Raw genomic sequence first — 23,260 nt, 5'->3', positions numbered from 1 at the left:
AGTTCTGTCCTTGGGGCTACCCAGTGACATTCTGACTGTAGTGTGTCATCTAACCCACCAGCTGTACACTGGTACCCTTTCCCAAGGGGACACCTCTCACACAATAGAAAACAGGGTCTTGGCTTCCCTGGTCATCCTCCTCCTGCTGCCGCACAGCCGTGACTGGAGTGACCCATCTCTGAAGGACACCCACTTCTTCCACCACTCTGTATCTGGCCACATTCCCAGAATTCACAATTCCCACGGTGGGGGGGGGTGCTATAAACTGGGACAAAGGACACCGCTGAGCACTTGAGATGCCTGGAGCTGGGGTAACTCACACCAGGGTAGACACATCATCCCCAAGAAGACCGTGAACCAGAGGGAGCAGGGGAGGGAGTGGGGGGTGCTTGGTCTCCTCTCTGGCCAGATCCACTAGGATAGGGTCAAAGGTAGAACTCAGGCCTCTTTGTCTAAACCTGGGGCTTGTGGGGGGCGGAGGGGAGCTTGCTGATGCCTCTCCTCCCATGCATGTGCACATATGCACACATGCAGTCGGACCAGTCCTGGGCCTGCTGCCCCTTGCTCCCACCAACTGTGCTGAGCAGGACCCCGAGGTCCCTCTCTAGGCTAGGCCTGGGACAGGGGCCACTACACCCTCTGTGGTGAGAGTGGCACTGGGCACCTGTGGTCCACTGAACAGTGTGTTTTTAATTCCAATCCGCTCCTTAGATGCCTGCTTTCATACAGAGGTGACAGTCACAACTGGGACACAAAGATGGGATGAACCCTAGCAGGGCGATTGAAGGTGACTTCTGCACTCCAGAGGGAGAGTGTTCTCCCTCTGCTGCCTGGTCCATACAAGACTCAGTCCTCCCCTGGAGCTCACACAGATGACCTCAGTGAGCTTATCTGCCATGGAGCCAAAGATGGGCCGTGCCGCTGACCCTCATAGGATTTCTGGGTGCATGTCCCAGGAGAGAGCCTCCTTGTTTGGGCCGAGTGGGCGTGTCCACACAGGACCTCTGCCCCTGGCTCTGGCTCTCATGGATGCCCATACATGTCTGCCAGCCGAGCAAAGCGGGGGCCCCAGTCCCGGAGATAGTCATAGTCCTGGTCTTCATCTCCCTGGCTGGACAGGATGGAGCTCAGGGTCCCTGCCACAGAGCCATCTCCCTCGTAGTCATAGATGAGAGCTGTGTCATAGGGAGGCACGCTGGGGTCGCTGTCCGCAGCCTCCAAGCCCTGTGGAAAAGCCCCCACAGACCTCAGGACCACTCAGGCAAGCTGGGAGCCCTCTGGTGCTCAGCCATGGGCAGGGCTAGCTCTGCTTCAGGTGTCCCCGCAGAAGGAAGCCTCTCTTAAGACTGACCAGCACGCAGAATCCTCCTTGTGCAGAATGGGCTGACAGAGAAGGTCTGCTGCCTCCAGCCTTTCTCCCCCTTAGGGTGGGGAAAAGCTATCTCCTGTCATAGCAGCTCTTCCTCCTACCCACCCCCAGTCTCTCAGGCACCTTTCCAAAAGACCCCTCCAGAGGCAGTATGACCACTGCACCCAGTCATCTTGTGACCGGTACCTGCGCTAGAATCAACATTCCCAATGCCCCAGATTTACTCCAGGCTGTATGGCGGGCCGGTCCTTAGGGGATTCCCTGCATGGCTGGACTCAGCCATCCCCCCTCCATTCTGATCATCTTTTTTATAGACAATAGTCACTCGTGTGACTATTCAAAGTGTTCAAAGTGATGCTTTGTCCAGATGACAAAGGACAATGCGAGTCCTGTTCCTACCTCATCATAGTAAACACAAAGAGGTCAGGAACCCGGTAAGCGCACGATTCCCAGAGGGGCAGGAAACAGAACCATTAAGGCCAGGCTGGCTGCCCTTCTCTAGCCATGCGGCTGCCAATGCTTCAACTCCCACCCACAGGGTTTGAGAAGTGCCTGGCCGACCTGCTCACTCACCCTCTGGGGCCTTCCTAAGGCTCAGACAGGGTCCTGCTGGTGAGCTCAGCCCCTGTAGGGAGCTCATCCTGTATGTAGCATGGGGTCTGGATCACGTGTGTTTGTGCGCATGCGCACGTATGCACACAAGCATGCATGTGCCCCGTTCCGTGATCAACAACTCCTCCCCACCCCAGGGCACCTACGTCACTGATGAAGTTGGCGATGTCAGACGGGCTGGTAGGAAGTACTCGATGTGGCTGTGGCACATAGCTGAAGGGTGCATCCCTGCGCAGGGGTGGCCGGCCCAAAGAGCGGCTGGTGGCCCTCGGTTCCACTGGGTGGCGCAGCTGGTTTATGTCGTAAGCATCCTGTGTGCGCAGTGAACAGCTAAGGTCAGAGAAGGGACCTCCTGGTTGCCAGAGGACCTTCTAGGAGGCTGATGGATATTCTGGGGATCCCCTCCCAGGGTTCTGTGTGTCTAAGCCACCCCTCCTCTCCTCACCTGGTCCTCCTCCCCGCCTCCTTGCTCATCGTAGTTAAGGATGTTGTCCCGAAGGTCCTCCTGAAGCCCATGCAACAGACTCTTGCTCCGAGACTGCCCCCGGAACCGTGTGCGGAGCGCAGCAAGCAGGATGAGAACTGGAAGCAGGAGAGGCTGGCTCGACTGTGGGCGCTTAAAGGATGCGGGGTGGAGAAGGGACCCAGGACAGAGGGTGGGGGAGGACCTTCACTCACCCAGTAGGACCACGGTGCTGGCCAGCACAATGACCAGTGCGCCCAAGCCGACGCCTACACCTCCTCCTCGCAGCGCAGCGGCCCCGGGCAGGCAGGTGCCATCCAACCCACAGCGACACACGGTAACGTTCAGCGTTTGCTCTCGCTGCTGGGGCGGCTCCCCAGAGTCCTGGAGCAGCAGGCTCAGGCGATGCAGGCCCTCAGAGACCTGATGTCGGAGCCGCAAGCGTGCATGGCTCACTGCAGAAGGAGCAGTGTGGTCAGCGGAAGCTCTCCAGAATAACCCCGCTCCCGCCCAGAGAGTACCTGAGTCACTGGGCATCAGTTTCCCCATCTACCCATTGGGCTCTGTGGAAACGAATCCCAGCTCTGCCCAAGGATGTAGTCATGGCGATACATTCTAGCGGCCTATCGTTTAGGTCCCAGGGTTACAGGGTGAAGGAAGGAGGGGTGGGGAGAGCGCACCGTTAATCTGGCTGAGGCTCCAGTTCCGGCCGAGATCTGGTACCCTGGGGTTCAGCTGGAAGTGGAAGGGGGCCCCGTGCGGGGGCAGGTCCTCATCCGTGGCACCCAAGAGGAGACCGGGGCCCTGGTCTGGTTGACTGCACAGGCTGCCAGACAGAGGAGGGGCCAGTGCAGGGGCATGGTCGTTGACTTCTAAGATCTCAATGGACAGGGTGCCTGTGGCTGTGCTGGGAGGCATGGCTGGAAGCAAGGGAGAGTTAATAAGCTCAAGGCCCACCAACAACCTGCTCTGTCAGTCCACTGAGGGAAGCAGTGGGCCGTGGCCCAAGGACACCACCTGTCCGCCCTCACCGTTGTCCAGGGCTAGGATGATGGCCCTGTACCAGCCGTCCTTTAAAAAGGGTGAGGCAGGGCTCAACACTCGCTGGGTCTGAATCCTGCCTGTGGCCCGGTCCACTTGCAGCCAGTCTTCTGGGTCGTAGTCCTTAGAGTAGCTATTGGTGGGGAGGGGGACGAGTGGGATGAGGCTCACCCAAGACATGGGTCACATATCACACATACAAACACACACTATCACACGCATATACCCGTAGGCGAACGGTGGTGGGCCAGCATTCAGCCTTCGGGGCCTCCCAGCCCCAAGCTAACTTTTTAAAAAAATTATTTCATTTTATATTTTAATATTTTACACACGTATTTATTTGCATGTGAGTGCACATGTATGAGCACCAGGACATAGAAGAGATCAAAGGACATGGAGGAATCGAGCCTCTCCTCCAACCAGGTTGGTTCCAGGAAATGACCTTAGCTGGTAAGGCTTGGTAAGCAGGCACCTTAACGCACTGAGCCATCTTGCCAGCTACCACCACCCCAAGCTGGTTATCGACCCGACTGGACCTGAGCTAAGCTGTGCTGCTGTCCAGCGCCACTCAGTAGCTGGCATCTATTCGACCTTGCTCAGAGGTGGTGCCATGGAGACACGTGAGAGCACTGGGCCAGGCTTGAGACTGGTGGTAAACTTAAAGCTTTAGAGCTCTCTGCAGAAACAAGGACCCATGAAAAAGGACAGATCAATAATCAGAGGCTGCCTAAGAACTGTCTTGGACTACGTGCCCTTGTGGGAGCCCAGTCCTGCCCTGTGGGGTAAGGTCACTCCACATACACACATAGGTATCTGAGGGACTCAATGCCCTGAGGGTGCACCCTCAAGGATGTACACCAATGGCCTTTCTCTCCCACCCTCATAATCCAGAGGCGTCCTCAGCAGCAATGGAGTCACTGATCCCTCGGCCTGAACCCACAAGAGCCCAGGGCACCCCACCTGATTCTCTGCAGCTGTTCCGTGTCAGGGTCTCTGGCAGAGAAGGTGGCCACAGAGGTGCCTGGCGGGGCTCCTTCAGCTATGCTCGTCCTCAGTGGGTTCTCTGGAAACACTGGAGCCTCGTTGGTGTCCTGAACCCACACACTGACCCTGGTCTGGCCCCGCTGGGCCCGAGGGGCAGCTGTCTGCAGAGGGGCCTCATTCTGTACAGACACTCTGAGCTCATATTGCTCACGGCTCTCATAGTCCAGGGGCTGCAGGAGAGTGACAGAGACAGCTGAAATCCTAAGGGTGAGGAGCCTTTGCCCAGGTCTGCCCAGAAAGTCCGTCTGTCCTTCCCCTCTCCCTTTAAACCTTGAAAAAACATTATGCAAGGCTCAAATATTAATAGGTGACAAGATGAGTTCTGGTGGCGCCAATGGATTTGTTGAGTGTGGTGTGGTAGTTTCGTGTGTTACTCAACAGCTATGGTCTTGGTACATAGCTGGGTGGTCGATGTGTCAGCTGACGCTCCACAGAGTGGCCATCTGGCTCATGGTGGTCGTCCACTAAGCAGGTTCGTGAGCAGCGTGCAAAAAATCCTCCCTGGAGAGGTCCAGCCTACCTCAACTTGTCTGACCAGTTTCTTGCAATAAATCTTCAAATGCTCCAACAACCAAATGCATCTGTGTCTACATATGCTGTTGTCGTGTATGTGTATGTGTGAATGTGTGTGTATGAGTGTGCGTGAGTGTACATGAGTGTGTGTGTATGTGTGTGTATAGTGAGTGTGTTTATGTGTGTATGAGTATATATATGAGTGTGCATGTGTGTGTAGTGAGTGTGTGTGTGTGTGTGTGTGTGTGTGCGCGTGCGTGCGTGCGCGCGCACTGGCTGGCTTTGTATGTCAACTTGACACAAGCTGGAGTTATCACAGAGAAAGGAGCCTCAGTTGTGGAAATGCCTCCATGAGATCCAGCTGTAAGGCATTTCCTCAATTAGTGATCAAGGAGGAGGGCCCAGCCCATTGTGGGTGGTGCCGTCCCTGGGCTGGGAGTCTTGGGTTCTATAAGAGAGCAAGCTGAGCAAGCCAGGGGAAGCAAGCCAGTAAGTAACATCCCTCCATGGCCTCTGCATCAGCTCCTGCCTCCTGACCTGTGTGAGTTCCAGTCCTGACTTCCTTTGGTGATGAGCAGCAATGTGGAAGTGTAAGCTAAATCAACCCTTTCCTCCCCAACTTGTTTCTTGGTCATGATGTTTGTAGAGGAATAGAAATCCTGACTAGGACAGTATGTGTGTATATGTATGAGTGTGGGAGAGTGTGTGTGAGTGTATATGTGTATAGGAGTATGTGCATTTTTATTTGTTTGTATGTGTGTGTATATGTGTATGAGTATGTGTGTATATGTGTGTATATGTGTGTATATGAGTGGGTGAATGAGTGTGTGTATATATATGTGTGTGTATGTGTGTATATGTGTATGAGTGTGTGTATATGAGTGTGTATGTGTGTATGAGTGTGTTTGTATATGAGTGTGTGTATGAGTGTGTGTATATGAGTGTGTGTGTGTGCTTGTGTGTGAGTGTGTGTGTATATGAGTGTGTATATGACTGTGTGTATATGAGTGTGCTCGTGTGTGTGTGTGCTCGTGTGTGTGTCAGCTGTTCCTCTAGTAGGAATGATGATTTCATTGGTGCAGTTTTACTTGAATCTGGACCACCCTAGTAAGGAAGGAAAAGGCTGTAGCAATGTCATTCTGTGGTGCTTCCTGCTGCCCAGTTAGGGCAGAGACCTGTAGTCAGCACCTAGTCCCTCCTGTGCCCTCACCGCAGGAGGTCGGCTAGCACAGCACTACCAGGAAGGAACCCAGGGCAGCCCGAGCTGCAGCTGTCACAGGAAGACACCTGTGACGGACTCTAGCTGAGGGAATTCGCACGACAGGGACACGGCTTACCTTGACCACGGACAGCACACCTTCATTGGTCTTGGGGTCTGTATAGATCTTGAACTGCCCGTCAGGATCGCCTTCCAGGATGGTGAACCTGGCCACCCAGTTGGGGGAACCGGGCAGGTCCTTGTCTTCCACCTCAAGCCGTCCCACGTCCACTCCACTGACAGCCTCTGCAGCCTCCATAAAGAACTGGGAGACCCCGGCCCGTTACTCACTGGACTAGAATGCCTGGCCCTGTGACTCGGGGTATCTTCCCTGCCTCCGGCTTAACGCTGCTGCATATTTCACTGGTTTGTCTTTTCCTGGATCCCACCTGCCAGAGCTGTTCCTGGATATTGGACCAACCATTCTCCTCACACAGCAAGGGCCCAGGAGACTTACTCTGAGCTGAGGACCCATTGGAGTTGCTTTTCTCTAAGGAACCTCACACGTGTCCTGTTTCAGGCTCCCTGCTCCTACACTGCCCTCCTCTATGCCGTGAAACCATCCACCCTCGAAGAGTCCCCTCCTGGAACCTACACAGGGAAGGTAGCCCTAAGCCGATGGGGGTGGGCAGAGCTCGCACCTCATCCTTGGTGAACTCGGGGGCATTGTCGTTGACGTCATCTACGGAGATGATGGCCGAGGCTGTGGCGGTGAGGCCATCTCCGGACATGTCTGCCACCTGCAAGGTCAGGTTGTACACAGCCACCACCTGGGGACAGTATGACATGTCTTAGAAGATGGGATGCCTATTTTAGGATGACAGCAAAATCACCTACAGGCTTACCCCTTATGGGGTCTGCCCCCTGCCCAAGCCAGTGGGTGAGCAAGAGGTCAGTTGTGGTACCGGAAATGTCAGACATTAGGGGCAGCAGAAAGCAGATCCCTGGCTGACAGAGCCACTTCAGGGATAGGAATACCCAGGTGCACCTGCACAGGAGAGTTTCAGAGGTTTCTCCCAGGCAGAAGCCACTACACCAGCGAGGTAGGACCAGGGTGAGCATAATAGCCAGAGTGTAGGCTGAGAGGTGGGAAGGCCCCTCCCCACCCCTGACGAGCCCCGGGGCTTGAGGAGACCAGACATGGAGAACTGGCCCCAGGCCCTCAGCTGTCCGTGGGGCGGCCTCACCTCACGGTCCAGCCCCACTTGCACTGTGCGGATCTCTCCAGTGTGCTCGTCAATGCTGAACAACTCGGGGCTGCCCTGCTCCAAGATGGAGAACCTGAGGGCCGCATTGTCTGTCTCCGGATCGTCGGCATCTGTGGCCTCAGCCCTGGTTATGAAGGTGCCTGGGGATGACAGAGAGAAGTGTGGTCAACCACTGGGGCGGCTGGCTGCACTGGGGCAACCCAGTTGGTGTGCAGTGCCCCTGGAGTGTGCAGATCCCCTAGGTCTGACACTGTGACCACAGAGTGGGCAGCCTGCTCTCTCCATAATGGGGGTCACTGGGGCTGGCAGTGCGTACCAGCCTCAAGTCCAGGGCACTCTTGCTGCCTTCCCTACAGAAGGTGGAGCATCGCAGGGACATCGCAGTGGGCTCTCGGCGGAGAACTGATGCACCTTCTTACCAGATTCTGGGTCAGCAAGCTGAGCTGATGTTCCAGGTCTAAGTGCTAAACACACCAGGTTCCTTAGATGGCCCTGATCCCTGCTGTAAGGGCGTGACGCTAGCCCAGGTAAAGATACACAAACAAATGGGTACAGAGCAAAGCATCCTCCAAGATGCTGCCCCAGGGAAGCTGCCACAACTGGGAAGGTGCTGCTGGTCGAGGCCCCAGCACGAGGTCCTCTTCACCCGTCACCCACTCTTCCCTCAGAAGAGACGTGGTCTGACTCTCCCTCCAGAACAGGTGTAAGAACCTTGAGTCAATGGAATGAGTCAGGGTGAGAGGAGTCTGAGAAGTCTGTGTCTCGAGGTCTTGGCATATTCTCAGGCAAATATCAGCCAGTACTCCAGGCCTCCCTAGCATAGGCAGGAGCTATCGAGCAGATGACTTATGCATAGTACCAGACCCCAGGGTGACACCAGTGTTTCCTGGTCAGGGGACTCATTACCAGTCCTGTGCTGAGTGCGGGTTCTCTGGCAAGCGGGTGAGTACATATAGGCCCGAGGAGCCACTTCCCCCATCACAGGAGGGATACAGTAGCCTGGGAAGGGGCCCTAGAGCTGACCCAGAAGCAGAGGTGTCACTGGGAGCTGGACCTAGTGTGCTATAACTCAAGTGGGTATGAGGGAGTTTGCATGTAGTGTTCACGCATGTGTGCATGTCTGGATGTGTGTCCGTCGGACATCAGACCATGGAAGCGAGAATCAATATTCCAGGGACTGGAGCAACGGCTCAGAGGTTAAGAGCACTCGCTATTCTTCCAGAGGGCCCAAGATTAATCTCCCACAGGCATATGACAATCCGCCATTCATGACTTCAGTCCCAAGAGACCTGAGGCCCTTCTCTGTTCTCTAAGCTAGCTTCATGCACATGGTGCTCAGACCAACTCTCTCTCTCTGTCTCTCTCTCTCTGTCTCTCTCTCTCTCTGTCTCTCTCTCTGTCTCTCTCTCTGTCTCTCTCTCTGTCTCTCTCTCTCTGTCTCTCTGTCTCTGTCTCTGTCTCTGTCTCTGTCTCTCTCCCTGTCTCTCTCTCTCTCTCTCTGTCTCTGTCTCTGTCTCTGTCTCTCTCTGTCTCTCTCTGTCTCTCTCTCTCTCTCACACACACACACACACACACACACACACACACACACACACACACACACACACACACACAGAGCGTCCAGAGGACAGTGAAAAGCTGCGTGGGGTTTGGGGGGCCAGTTCTAGCTGGTCACTGTGTCACTAACAAGTACCACAGCATCCCATAAGGACAGGCTGGCAGGGGAGGCTTGAGGCATACTGAGAGACAATGCAGTCTGGGCTGGGACTGTGAGAGTATCCTTGCCCTGGTGCCAGGCTTCTCCTGCCCACTGAAAAGGGCTGGAGTAGAGCCAAGGCTACTTCCACGGTCTTCAAGAACACCCCCTTACCAGTCTCAAGTAGTCCAGGCTAGCCTCAGATTGGTTAAGTAACTGAAAACAACCTTAAACTCAGTCTCCATTTCCCAGGTGCCGTGTTCACGGGGCATGTGCCACCACGACGGGCTAGGTAGACTGAGACCAGTCTGCACCTGAAGCAGCAGCCGGGGAAGGCACAGCCGGAACCCAGCCACCCAAAGCCTTTCTGTGCAGATCAAAATAACGTCGACAGGAGAAGTGTGAGAGATGGCTTTCTTACACCCGACCTTTTGGGTGACCTTTGGATCGCCACGTCTGCAGCGCCAGGGAGGAACCAGGCAAGCACTGGTGTTGGAGGGGGAGGCTGTACCTCTAGTCCTTTGGTTGTAGGGAAGCCTGGGACTCAGACCTTCTGAAAGCCAATCCCCTGGATGGGGCTGCGCTCCCACCTCACCTGGGATGGCACCCTCCAGGATGCGGCCTCTGAACACATCCTGTAGGAAGACTGGCCGGTTGTCATTTTGATCCACCACGACGATCTCCAGGTCCGTGGGGTCCTCCAGGGTAGAGCCACCCAAGTCCAGGGCAAAGGCCCTCAGCTGAACAAACAGAGAGTACACAATGGCTCTGTGGCTCCTAAAGCCATGCAGAAGGAATAGCAAGGGCCGAGCACAGGCAAGGAACACACAGGATGGAATGTGTGCACTGGGCACATAGGCTCCAACTTTCCCCTCTTCCCTTGGCTGCCAGGATGCTCACTGCATCCTTGTATATGAAGTAATGCTCTTACTAAGGTTTATCTCTCTTTCTCTGTGGTTTCCGCTCCTGTCAAAGTCATTCATTTTGCTTTCTTACTTTTTTTCAATTGTATATCTTTTTTTTTTTTATCTTTATTATATATAAGTACACTGTAGCTGTTTTCACCAGAAGAGGGCATCAGATCTCATTACAGATGGTTGTGAGCCACCATGTGGTTGCTGGGAATTGAACTCAGGACCTCTGGAAGGGCAGTCAGTGCTCTTAACCACTGAGCCATCTCTCCAGCCCGCTTTCTTACTTTTTAATTTAAAACTTTTTTTTAATCTTTATTAACTTGAGTATTTCTTATTTACATTTCGATTGTTATTCCCTTTCCCGGTTTCCAGGCCAACATCCCCCTAACTCCTCCCCCTCCCCTTCTATATGGGTATTCCCCTCCCCATCCTCTCCCATTACCACCCTCCCCGCAACAATCACGTTCACTGGGGGTTCAGTCTTGGCAGGACCAAGGGCTTCCCCTTCCACTGGTGCCCTTACTAGGCTATTCATTGCTACCTATGAGGTTGGAGCCCAGGGTCAGTTCATGTATAGTCTTTGGGTAGTGGCTTAGTCCCTGGAAGCTCAACTTTTTTTTTTTTTTTTTTTTAAAGACAGGGTCTCTCTGTGAGCCATGGTGCCCTGGAACTCGCTATGTAGACCAGGCTAGCCTTGAACTCACATTGATCTGCCTGTACTATGCCTGGCTTTGTTTTATTCTTTGGAACAGGGTTTCACCTGAGATTACATTTTAACCTGCTTCTTTTCAGAGAGTGGCGTGGCCAAGCACTTGGGAGGCAGAGACAGAAAGATAACACATTCAAGCCCAGTTAGAAATACATGGCAAGATATTGCAAGTCATATAAGAAAAAAAAAGGGGGGGTTGAGGATTTAGCTCAGTGGTAGAGCGCTTGCCTAGCAAGCGCAAGGCCCTGGGTTCAGTCCCCAGCTCCAGAAAAAAAAAGAAAAAAGAAAAAGAAAAAAAATCATCTGGGCTGGAGAGATGGCTCAGTGGTTAAGAGCACTGACTGCTATTCCAGAGGCCCTGAGTTCAAATCCCAGCAACCACATGGTGGCTCACAACCATCTGTAATGGGATCTGATGCCCTCTTCTGGTGTGTCTGAAGACAGCTACAGTGTACTTATATATAATAAATAAATAAATCTTATAAAAAAATCATCTAATGGGTACATTTGGAAGAATGCCATAGCAGTCTTTTACGTTTGGAAGAATAGCTCGAGGATGTAAAAGAAATCTTGGGGTTGGGGATTTAGCTCAGTGGTAGAGTGCTTGCCTAGCAAGCGCAAGGCCCTGGGTTCAGTCCCCAGCTCCGAAAAAAAAAGAAAAAAAAAAGAAAGAAAGAAAGAAAGAAATCTTGGCCCCTGGGAAAGGGGAGGTAGAAAGCTATCCTGCCTCAGGCCAGCTGGGATACAGTCAACGGGGTTTTTGCTTGGTTTTACTCTTGTGACAGGTTTCTGCTGTGTAGTTGAGGCTGGCTTCAAACTCATGATTCTCCTGAACCTTCTAAGTGTCATAGGCTGTAATACTATTCAAAGCGCTATTTATTTATTAGCTAGCCATGTTTGGGAATGGAAACCAGGGCCTTCAGATGCTAGGGAAACGCACTACATCTCAGCCTGACACATAAAGGAGGTCCTGGGCTCGTCTCTTGGCCTCGAGCACACCTTGTGACTCTCACATCTCTTCCTGAATCCCAACAGTGTAGTGGTAGTGGAGTCCCCTTGTTGCCTAATCGCTCCTCAGAGAGCATTCCCTGCAGCGGATGGTAACACCATTTGGGAATTCTTCATTACACACCTATCCACCAAACGGAACCTGGATCCCAGGAGAACTGGCTGTCATGTCAGCTCATCAGTTGCAATGGTGCTCTGCCCTCCAAAAGACCACCTACTTCACGGCCTCAAGGTGGCCCTATGTTATGTGGTAACATGATCCCAAACACGTAATGCTCTGAGGTGGCTCTTTTGAGGACCAGACCTTGCTTCAGGAGCATCTGACCTGGAGCCTGTCATGTGGGGAACAGAAGCTAAGCAGTTTGGCTTCCCCCCCAGGCCCTACCCTGAAGCGGTCCGTCTTCTCGCGGTCCAGCGTGGCGTTGAGGTACACCCTCCCAGTGAACTTGTCGATGGAGAAGACGTTTCGGGGCTCCTCGTCCACACCGGGACCCTGGATACTGTAGATGACACTGCCTAGCTGTTGTTTGTCAGACTTGATCTGTTGTGGGGGAGGAGTGGGGCTCAGTGAGGGCCAGAGAGCACCCCAATATCTTCCTGTTTCACCCCGGCCAGATGAGCAGAGAACCAAAGCTCTGAATCCTAACAAGCTGTTCCCCTCAACTGTGGCCCAGCTGCAGGGCATCCTGGGAGCTGGTAGCCAGTTATGTATTCTGAGGACGTATGTGGCTAAGCGTTTGTGTCACAGGGCTACCTGTACTGGTGATGAAGTGTATGCCTTCTGGGGTGGGGTGGGGACGTAGAGCCTGGGGGCCATGCTCACTGGAGTAGCTCGGTGTTTGTGGCTCAGGGCTATGGGATCCCTGCTTCTGTCTCACAAAGTGAGAATGTCCTTCCTAGGCTGTACAACTAGCTCCTGACAGTGGATGGGGCTTCCCCAGATCCGAGAGGATCTTTAAGAAATGGGGGAACCAGGGGTTGGGGATTTAGCTCAGTGGCAGAGCGCTTGCCTAGGAAGCGCAAGGCCCTGGGTTCGGTCCCCAGCTCCGAAAAAAAAAAGAACCAAAAAAAAAAAAAAAAAAAAAAGAAATGGGGGAACCTATGGGGACACCCCCCCTTCTCTTACCTGCACAAGCGGGTAGGGGAGGCGTTTGTGGTTCTCAGACACACTGATGGGTGGGATGACCCAGGCTCTCCGCACACGGCCTGGGGCTGATGCCCGGCGCCAGGGGTACAGGGTGCTGGGTTCGGGCTCAGGGACTGCCCAGGAGAGGCCAAGGCTCTAAAACACAAACAGAATACCATCACACAGAGTACAGGAACACCAGGATGACATCATTCCCAGGACTGTGCTTGGGCCCTAAACCACCAGGAGTGTCACCCTGCAGGGTTCAGACTGTGTGGGCCATGACAGCCACATCCTGGGGAGTTTAGCTCCTATAATGATATCTGTCTCTTCTTGGCTAGAGCCCAGAATATGGGCTGTGTCACAGGGTTACCAGATCCCTATGGTAGACACAGTTTATCGGGTAGTTGGAGGCAGTGTGAGGGTCTGCACTTTTCCTGGGGTCCCTGAGAGGTCAGGTGCCAACCAGGCCCAGGAAAGTGCCCAGAGGGCAACTCTCGATTCCTGGGAGTGAGGGTCCAGGAGGAAAGACAGCAGCTGGTGGGGCCAGGGACTCAGTAGGAGAAGGGGCTATAGAGTTAGAGTGGGAGGTGACACGTGTCCCTCTTCAGCCTCACAGCTTGAGTGTCACAAGTTAACGGTAACAGTACCTGCTTTTATTAGAAAGGACTAGGGGAGCAGAGAGACCTCGCCCCTAAGAATCTATGTCTAACTCTTACCTGACACACACACCCTAGCCTCCCAGGGCGGCCATGCGCACAGCGGACCCCGTGTCAGAAACCTCCCTCTGCCAACCAGGCCTGGGGCTTCATTTTAACACTTGCAGAAAACAGGTTAGGGAGCCTAAGAGGATTTGATGGTTCCTCTGTTACAGCCTGCTGTGTGGACAGAGAAGGGCCACGCTCCGGAGAGCCATCCAAAGTCTCAATATTGTGTCACAGAAGGAATGCCCAAGCTTCCAGAACCGTGGGCAATTCAAGGCATCGAGGAACTTATCAAAGCTGCTTTGTGCAGTGGGACTTGGTGTCTGCGGTCACTTTGCTGGCCAGCTTGGTCTGTGACAAGGACTGGAGCATGGGATGGGACTAGGGAGGATGTGCCCTACAGACGCCAGGGACTGGGCTACAGCTAGGGCTGCTGCAGGGCACAGGGTGGGACGGGGGCTTGCTGTGGGCCTCAACCGAGAGGGTGGCCAGGGGAAGGGGATGTGATTTTCATAACTGCATCCCAGCTCTGGAAACCCAGAGCTCTTAGAATATATTCCATCCTTCCTCATCACACCTGGGAGGTCACCAGCGACCTCGAGACCAGAGTTGGCTCAGTGGACAAAGACGCTTGCTCCCAAGTTGGATAACCTGGGCTTGATCTCTGGAAGCCACGTGGCAGAAAGAGAATCGACTCCCACAACTCACACTCTGACCTCTGTGTGATAGGCACGTGCTCCCGCCACAGGAAATAAATGTAATTTAAAAGAAAGGCAGAGTGCCCAGGATTATGTGGCTGCAGACAGGAGGTGAAGCCAAGTCTCCACGCTCAGAGGGAGCTCTACTGACACCCATTCTCCCCACATCCATCGCCATTACCTGGCTGGGCTCTCAGATAACCCACCCCTCAGAGGGGTTAGCTGAGGCCTGGAGAGGATCAAGCACATGGCAGAATTCATGGAAACTCCCCAAAGGCATCACCACCCTTGGGGTACTGTCCTGCTTCTCTGGTGGCTTTCACCCCAGTTTCTGAAAGGATCTCACCAAGGGACCCGCACCAATTGTTCCTTATCCCGCCCCTTGATGTGGTGGGGACGGTGAGAACCGCTGTTCTGAGGATGCTGGAGGTGCTCTTGGATTCCTGGCTCCATTGCTATTCCTGAATGACTCCTCCTCACTAAGCACAGCCTGGCAGAGGCCGCCATGATGGGTGTGGGCGTTGGTCACATTCTGACCTCATCTTCCACAGCATGTGTTGGCTGGGAACAAAACCTAGGGCAACCTGATGCGTCCAGGAGGCGGGGAGGCCAATGCTGGACAGGGCACAGCATTTGTGGAAGTGTTGGGTGCGGAAGGCTCCAGCACATGGGGACTGCAAGGCTTGGAAATGCTCTTAGCATTCGTAGCCATCCCTGGCTACATTCCCCCAGGTCCACAGGGGCCTCCAGGACAAGCAAAGCAGCTGATCCTTCAGAATCCCCGCTAGCCTGGTCTTCTTGAGCCAAGGACAGAGCCTGGGAGATTCAGTCTCCGACTCAGGGCTGTTCACATCCTTTTCTTCACATTTATTTACCTTGGGGGTGGAGAGACATGCTGCGGCACACGGGCGGAGGTCAGAGGGCAGCTTACAGGAGACAGCTCTCTCCTTCCGGGAGGCAGGTTCTGGGTCTTCGATAGCAAACTCCCCTATCGGCTGAGACCCTACCCACCGAGCTGTCTTGTTGGCTGGTACCTGCCTTTTTTTTAATGGCTTCCCTCCTTCGAGGTTCTGTCCTGCGGGAGGGTGCTTTCTAGACCTTACCATCCTGTGATTCTATCCTGTGCACAGCTTAGAGGACAGGAAACGGGGACGTAGTGTAAGTACTCGGGGCCAGCGGCTTCCATTGCTATACACAGGACCAGAAGCCAGCAATCAGAACTATGCCCAGCCCTAGCATGGCAGAGACCCAAGGGTCAGTAGGCGTTGCTGTAGGGAAGTGGCAGATCCCCAGGTGGGTAGGGCTCAGGCTCCCAACAGCCCTCAGTTCAGACTTCTGCTTCGTGGGGTTTTTTTTATGTCTTATGTAGCCCAGGCTGGCCTCAGATTGACTATGTAGCTAAAGATGACCCTGAACTCCTTGCCTCTATCTCCCATGTGGATATGTGCACCCTCTATAGGCAGGTTCCTGGAGAAGCCTCCCTCTTTGGGGTCACCCCTCCCCTCCTACCAAGAACAGATCCTTGGGCTGCCCGGGTGGAGGGGCAAGCAGGGGGTGGTCCTCAGGACAGAGCAGGGCTGGGAGTGTGGAGGGCAGAGCCACCACACCCAGGCATGCCAACACTGCGTTGAATATGCCAGCCCCAGCCTTGGCGTGGTTCCCAAGCAGTGAGAACGCCATTCTTTCCTCCGTATCACCACGGCTATTGGAGGGAAATCTGCCCCTGACTGTGTCCCTCAGAATGACAGGTGGGAGGGGATCAGGAGCTCCAAGGAGCTCCCATCATAGCTTTCATGTTTAAGGCCCACTGGGTGTCCACACCTAGAGAAACTCCCGCCTGGCTCCACCCCAAGCAAGAGAACTGAGAGGCCCTGGCAGGGACCAGAAAGCAGGCAACCTGTTTCTCTGTCAGCACGGATGCTGGAGAGCTGGCTCAGTGTTTAAAAGCAAATGTTGCTCTTACAGAGGACCAGGGTTCGATTCCCAGAACCCACATGGTAGCTAACAGATATCTGTAACTCCAGGACCCGAGGGGGAGGGGAGGGCGATATCTGATACACTCTTCTGGCTTCCTCCGGGACTGCATGTATGTGGTACACGCGCTCACACACACACCAGGTAAATCACATAAAAACGAATACGTTTTAAAGTTATAAGAAGGTTGTGTGAATAGCACTTACACCCAAGGAGATGGGTGGGACCGGGCCATATGGGCACCGCCTCCTCCCCAGAGCCCGTCAGCTCACACAGCTCCCATCTGCTCGTTCCGTGCAGAGTGGAGAGCTTCCCTCCCGGCTTCCCTCCTCGTGCACTTGCCTGCTGGCTACCCAGACCCCCTGGCTTCTACTTCAGCTGGATCTGTGGGCCTCCGTGGAGGCTGGCTGTCTGGGAGGGAAACACAATGACTGATTCGGGAAGGCAGGGTGCCAAGAGTCAAAGGAGAGAGAGCCAGCCAGCAAGGAGGCCACTTAGAGTTTGGCCTCTCCACGTCTTTTCCATGGATGGCCAAGGCACAGGAAGGTACTGGCCCTGCGGGCACCAGCACATAGCTTGCTTTGACATCAAAGGCTTTGGCTCCATCTCTAATCTCTTGTCCTGTTTCCCAGCCAGACCGAGTCACCGTGCTGAGAACCCTTGTTTCCATCCTACCAGCGGGGACCCCAGAACCTACTCCTCAGCCCCTCCTGGCAGCGGTCAAGTCCTATCGCCCACTTAGTCCTGGAGTCCAGAGAGCAGAGGACCCTGTACAGGATAGGAGGGTGGGCTTGGAGTCCTGCCTGGGCATCTGTCCTCACAGATGGCACCTAGGCCTTAGAACCTGCCAAGGCCAGCATGCAGAGCCACTTCTAGGTCAGGGCAGTGTCCCTACCAGGTACACACCTGCCTGCCTGGCATGGGGAACCTGGGCCACAGCCTCCATGGGCACAGGGCCTTTTTGCCTGAGCTTGGTGGCAGACACTGAGATGTGCCTGAGGGGCTACTTTGGGGGAAGACTGGCTCTATCTCCCTCCCCTCGGGATAGCCTGTGGGTTGGGATTTGGGGCTCTTGACGACACCAGAGCCTGAGAGGAAGGAGCACCTTTCTCACAGCTCTAAGGTCTAGAGAGGCCGAGCCACTTGCCCAAAGCCACAGAGGCAGAGTTGGCACCAGAAGGCTTGCCGGGCTGACGTCATCTGTGGTGTCTGCCTTGGGAAGGCCTGTGGAGAATGGGATTCCCAGGCTCTCTGAAGCCCCCATGGCCCGGGGCTTCACCCTCCCTCCCTCTTCCTAGTCCTGCTGCCCCTGTCAGCCAGTGCCCACGGGCTTGGCACTCACCGGGTGTGGTCAAGGCAGGGCCTGGGAACCTTGGGTCCACAGACCAAGTTCACGAGGTCACAGTACCACAATGTCCTGGCAGGGCCCGGTTCCCAGATCAGAGGCTGCAGGGGTATGAGTGGGCGTCCAATGGGCAGGCCACAGCTAGCTTCCGGCTCTTGGGAGGCATTTGTGTGGCCCACCCCATGTTCTCTCACTCTTCCCGCTTCCCAGAAGACGTGGCAGGCGGGAGGCAAGGCTGGGGGCCTCCTTGGGAAGCTAGTCTTTAGGCATCTGGTGTTTAGGACAAAGCTACACGGCCACAGCGGGCTCACAGGCTGGCCACAGCCAGGGCAGAGGACAAGGACAGAGGCACCTGGAAGGCGACTTTGTAGAAGGTGTCTCCTCCCCTCCTCTCCACCATCCACTCCTCTGTCCCCCCATGTGAAGCCAGATAGGAAATGATTACAGACTCTCTCCCCACAGTAGATACCCAATGCGCCTCACCTCATCCCAGGCCCGCTCTTGACCAAGGACCAACCCAGACAAAAGTTGGAAAGTTCTAGAGACATCCAGGGCCAGTGTTCTGAACCCACACTCCTCAGCCAACCACCCTCTGGGGTCTTTCCTGACCCCATCCCGACCCCAAGGCATTGTAGAGTGACCAGGGTCCTACTATCCATGCAATGTGTGCCTTGGCGAGGCAAGAGGATCACCAACACTACCCACGGGGACAGCATCAGTCATTGGTGTCTGCCCATCTTAGCAGAGCTAATGGCCTTTGGAGTGGAGGGCAGGAAGCCCCTGCACTGACTTCCCACAGGCTTCTCAGGCCTGCACAGCTCCCACAGGCAGGAATCCATGGCCACCTCATTCCTGGACAGCCAGCATGCCAGGAATGAGCCCAGCTGTTGGCCTGGCCTAGGGTGGCCCCACATTCCCATCATGGGACCACCCTGTCCAGCTGCCGCAGTCATCAGAGGAGAATGAGGAGGGGGCAGACAGGCAGCTGCCCCCTCCGATCAGATGGGCCCTGCCTGCCAGCACAGACTGGGAGCAGTGCTCGAACCATGAGGAGACTGCCTCTGGCCTGAGCCACCGCAGGCCCTTTCCCAGCATCAGTGACTAGTCCCCCAAAGTACTCCTGGCGCCCATCTTCCCTTCAGACACCCCACGCTTCATCAGTTCCTAGACAAAGGTGAGGTGAGCAGGCGTCTCTGAACTACCCATGATTCCCCTCAGTCCAGCTCAGGACTCGCAATCAGAGAGATGGGACCCCACGTGCAGGGGCTGAGGGGTCATCTTTGTGAGCACTGGTACTGTGTGGGTGATACTGGGATTAGCCCCCACCTCTCATGCTTAGCAAGTGTCCTGCAGGCTATATCCCCGGCTGTTTTTATTCTTCTTTTGAGGGACGGTATCAATAAATTGCCATGACCTGGTGATCTTCCTGCCTCAGCTTTCTGAGTAGCTAGAATTGGAGGCCTGGCAGGGACCAGTTCTGAACACAATCCAACCCCCTGCCTCTGACTTGGGAGTTCCGGAAGCTCAGGTTCCAGAGGGAACCTGGGTAGGGAGACAAGGAGCGAGGTGTGAATCCATGCACTTCCAACCCCAAACCGAGGAGGAGCCCTAGATGGAGCTGCTGGGCCAGGATGACCAGGGAAAAGCTCAGTGGGGAGGCAGGAATGACCAGACTCAGGACCCCAGTGTGTGGACAAGAGCAGACAGAAGCATGGAAGCTGGGGAGGGGGGATGGTACATTTGGGGGAGGTAGGAAAAGTTCCCCTTGCACCAGAGCTAATTTGAGTGCTGCCTTAAAGCAAGTGCAGGAGGCCAGGCCTCGGGGGCGTGTCCTTGCCCCCACCTGACTGTTGGGGCCTCCAGATGCCTGGGGGAGGGGTATTGTGCAGTTGCCCTAGTGCACCAGAGAGGGGAGGCTTGGGCAGGGAGGGGAAGAAGAATGCTAACCAACACCACCCACCCTCCAGCCTTGGGGGTGCGGGTAAAGAATGCGGTTACTGTAGCCAGTGGGGAGCGGATCCCAGCCCAGGGTATGGAGGGGCCTCTGATGGGTCAGGGTGTTATGCACAAGACTGGGCTTCTATCTAGGGTCCAGAGGGGTGCTAGGTTCTAATAGGCCAGCAGATATGCCCAAGTAAGGGAATGTGGGCCCCCAAAGCTGGGGGTGTTGGTGATTGGAGATGTAGGGCTCATGCCCCAGACCCAGCTGTTAGAGGGTCTTTCTCGCTGGGCTCCCGTCAGCTGCCAAGACTGAAACGTGAGCAGAGCTGCAAGGCTTGTGGGAATTTGAGGGGACCGAGGAAGTCCTGAAGTGTGTTCCCAGAAGGGAGGAATCCCCCCACACATACACACACATGCAATGCTGGCGGACCACTCTCTGAACACAGCCATCTTTGTGCCTGCCACCTGTTGGCTCTGGGGTGCAGAGGCTGGCCATCTCCGTGGCAGGGGACCCTGGCAGGGACCACAGGAGCCACATCCCCATCCTGGCCAGCCCAGGACCACTCAGCAGCCTGTCTGGGAGTGCCAACAGCAGGAAAAGCTGGGGACCTGGGCTTTACCCTTTCCTTGGGCCATGTTAAGAAGACAGGGTACTAAAGATCTGGGGACCACAAGTCAGGACATCTCCAGGTGGATGCAGGCACAGCCGCTGGCCCGGCCAGGTCAAAGGCAGTGTGAACTGAGTGTGTGTTGGGCTGCTCTGTCTCTGGATCCCTAGGTCCTGGAGGGTCCTGCAGCTACTCCAGGACCATTGGGTAGAGACTGAGGCACCACCAAGACCAACCAGGGGCATAATAAGTCTCCTGCCCCTTCTCTCTGCCCCATGCTCTGGAATACAAAGACCTCACAAGATTGGCCACCTCTAGGCTCTGGGAGGCTCCAAGAGGCACATGTGGTACACTCCAGACTGAAGGGACAGTCCCATGGCTGTTCTCACGCCTCAGAGATGCTCCCCAGTCCTGAGCAATTTTGCTCACTGGTGTGCAGGTCGGTCACCCTCCCTCTGGAAGCCCCTAGACACAGGACACCCCTTCTTACAATGCATCAGAGAGTGTGGCCCACCCTGGACACTGCAGGCCGCAGCTCTCAGGTTCCCCCAAAGACACTCCAGGCCAGTGCTCCCAGGAAAACTATCCCGAAGCTAGAGGAAGGGATGCCACAGGGCTCGGAAGCTTACCTGGGCAAGCAGCCCGAGGGCGAAGAGCAGAGCAGAACCCATGGGGGCAGCGGCGGGAGAGCAGAGGACAAGGGACCGACTGGGCGGCCAGTGGGACGGGCGGTGGCGCTTCTACCCCCACGCTGAGAGCACTGGGCTGAGTGACAGCGCAAGTGCTTGGGCAGGAGGCCAAGGGACTGCACGTGTGTGGTGGGGCCGGGCTAGGGCGGAATCTGGGCAGGGCTAAGGTTGAGTGGCAGCATGAGGGGCTGGGTCATGGGCGGGGCTAGATATGAATGGTAGCGCATGTAGGTGGGCCTGGATGGCCACAAGAATGTGGTATGAAGGTACCAGGGCAGAGCCAGAGCAAAGTGATAGGGCGGGGCCGGGGAATCTGAGTGACAGCTTATGTGGCTAGTACCAGAGGGAGGCTCTGTAAAGTTTTGAGGTCAGCGTATGTGAGGTAGGGGGTAACTGGACTGAGTGACAGCGTGTACTGGGACTGGGCGTAGACATAGGGCAAGTACTCAGCATGCAGTAGGCTGGGACTGAGGCCTCAGACCCAGGCTTGAAGAAGAATAGAGGGAGTGAGGCATGGGGGCCCAAACATTTAATCCTAGTCCCTGGGAGCCAGAGGCAGGCAGATCCCTGTGAGTTAGAGGCCACGTTGCTCTACATAGTGAGTTCTAGGGTTCTAATAGCACCTCACCACTCCTGGGGGACCCACAGAAAGTAACCTTTGTGTTATGTCCTGGATGGAGTCCTGGGGTAGTTAGCAGTGTCCTGGGAGCTCACTGGCCCATGGAAAGCTGAGTGAGAGGTGAGGAAGACTGGAGTGTGGCCTATTATTGAGGGGTTCAGACCTAGGTCTCACCCCGCTAGCCACTCTGGCTTTGGACGGAGCTCCTTTGCCTACCCTTTGCACCTACGGCCACACCACATGCATTTAGCGGCCACCATGACTTTGTGAGTTATCTTCTCTGAGGATAGCGATAGCTTCTGCATGGTCCCTCCTCACATCAGCTGGCCCTGGTTGTGATCCTTGTGGCTATGTGGGGCAGACTGGCTTGCACTGAAGAAGGCAGAGAAGTTACTGGATCGGAGGCTCGAGACAGGCAGGAGCGGATGGTGCCAGGTCCCTGTGGGCTCTACTCCACTGTACTGGACAGACCCCGTGTGGATTGGTAGAGACTTGGTTGACTTGCATACTTTATTGAGGTCCCAGACCCTGGAAAGAAGGAATAAAGGCTGTGCCTAGGAGATCTATATGCTCCCTGAAACCCATCTGCCCGGCCAGAGGACCCTCATCTCCCAGGCAGTGGCCCAGTGCCCAGAGACTCCAGACTCAGGGTGTTTTCTCCTTACTCCTCCTCAGGCCCCCATTGGTCCAGTAGCTTTAAACTATCCATCGACTAGAGGCTTTCCAACTTACCAGCACTCGCACCCATCTGACCCGATGCCTATCCAACCCCGACAGATTTGTACCAGCCTTCTCTGTCCCGGTGGCTCTTGGTCCACCACACCCTTCCCCCTCTTCTGTCCCACCAGCTGTTCTCACACACAACTGTTAATTCACCTCCAAGTGCCCTTCACCCACCCTCTCCTCCAGGGTCACCTCGTCCCTTAAGGTGCCCTGCTTGGAGCACGCCTTCCTTCCACTGTTACTTAGAGAACTCCTATGCATCCCTCAATGCCCAGCTCCACGGCTGGCCTGCAAGGAAGCACTCTCCCCATCTCAGCCAAGGCTGTTCCTTCCTCCTCTCGCCTCCTAGTGGGCACAGCCCCTATATGGTTGGCAATATATGCTGTCCTCTGGACCTGGAAGGACAGGAAGGGGAGGGGAGAGGAAGAGTGTGGGGAGATAGGGAAAGAGGAAGAATGAAAATTCCCACATGGGGGGTTGGGGATTTAGCTCAGTGGTAGAGCGCTTGCCTAGCAAGCGCAAGGCCCTGGGTTCGGTCCCCAGCTCCAAAAAAAAAAAAAAAAAAAAAAAAAAGAAAAAGGAATTCCCACACAGGATCCTGCAGACCAGATGAAATGCTGTCGTGAACCTGTGGATGTGTCAACTATTTTCATAAAGGTTTGGCAGCACGGAGAAGACCAACTCTGAGTGTGGGGGTCACAGTCCCATGAGCTGGAGTTCTAGACTGAGGAAGGGAGAGACGTACTGGGCAGCTGCACTGTTAAGGTTACGATTGCCGTAGTGAAACCCCAGGGCCAAACAACTTGGGGGAAAAAGGGGAAAACTTCCAGGTAATGGCCCAACATTGAGGGACATCGGGATGGAACTCACACAGGGCAGGAACCTGTAGGTAGGAGCTGGTGCAGAGTCCGTGAAGGAGGACAGCTTACTGGCTTGCTCTTCATGGCTTGTTCTTTCTTACAGCACCCAGGCCCACCAGCCCAGGAGCGACCCTACCC

The 23,260-nt window shown here is 55.1% G+C and overlaps 1 protein-coding gene across 1 annotated transcript; it reads right to left on the bottom strand.

Annotated features, from left to right (window-relative positions):
• Positions 1 to 670: 670 nt before the first annotated feature.
• Positions 671 to 20,957, bottom strand: Cdh15 (cadherin 15). Its single transcript, XM_032887988.1, has 14 exons — positions 20,861 to 20,957; positions 12,962 to 13,117; positions 12,221 to 12,376; positions 9,800 to 9,944; positions 7,488 to 7,648; positions 6,942 to 7,070; positions 6,380 to 6,565; positions 4,446 to 4,699; positions 3,476 to 3,618; positions 3,125 to 3,364; positions 2,660 to 2,899; positions 2,427 to 2,563; positions 2,128 to 2,292; positions 671 to 1,224 (listed from the first exon to the last, which is right to left on the bottom strand). Exons 1-14 carry the CDS (start codon positions 20,900 to 20,902, stop codon positions 1,024 to 1,026), a joined length of 2,355 nt encoding a protein of 784 aa, XP_032743879.1. The 5' UTR covers positions 20,903 to 20,957; the 3' UTR covers positions 671 to 1,023.
• Between the last annotated feature and the right edge of the window lie 2,303 nt (positions 20,958 to 23,260).

The sequence above is a fragment of the Rattus rattus genome, chromosome 17 (genome assembly GCF_011064425.1).
Source record: "Rattus rattus isolate New Zealand chromosome 17, Rrattus_CSIRO_v1, whole genome shotgun sequence".
Lineage (NCBI taxonomy): Eukaryota > Metazoa > Chordata > Mammalia > Rodentia > Muridae > Rattus > Rattus rattus.
Note: the sequence above shows the minus strand (reverse complement) of the source record. Positions and strands in the feature narration are given on the sequence as shown.

Coding starts and splice junctions, on each gene's coding strand:
- Cdh15 (XM_032887988.1), bottom strand. CDS start 20,902: ATGGGTTCTGCTCTGCTCTTCGCCCTCGGGCTGCTTGCCCAG. Junction 12,377..12,961: donor TCCCCTACCCGCTTGTGCAG/GTAAGAGAAGGG, acceptor CCCCCACAACAG/ATCAAGTCTGACAAACAACA. Junction 3,619..4,445: donor GAACAGCTGCAGAGAATCAG/GTGGGGTGCCCT, acceptor CCCCACCAATAG/CTACTCTAAGGACTACGACC.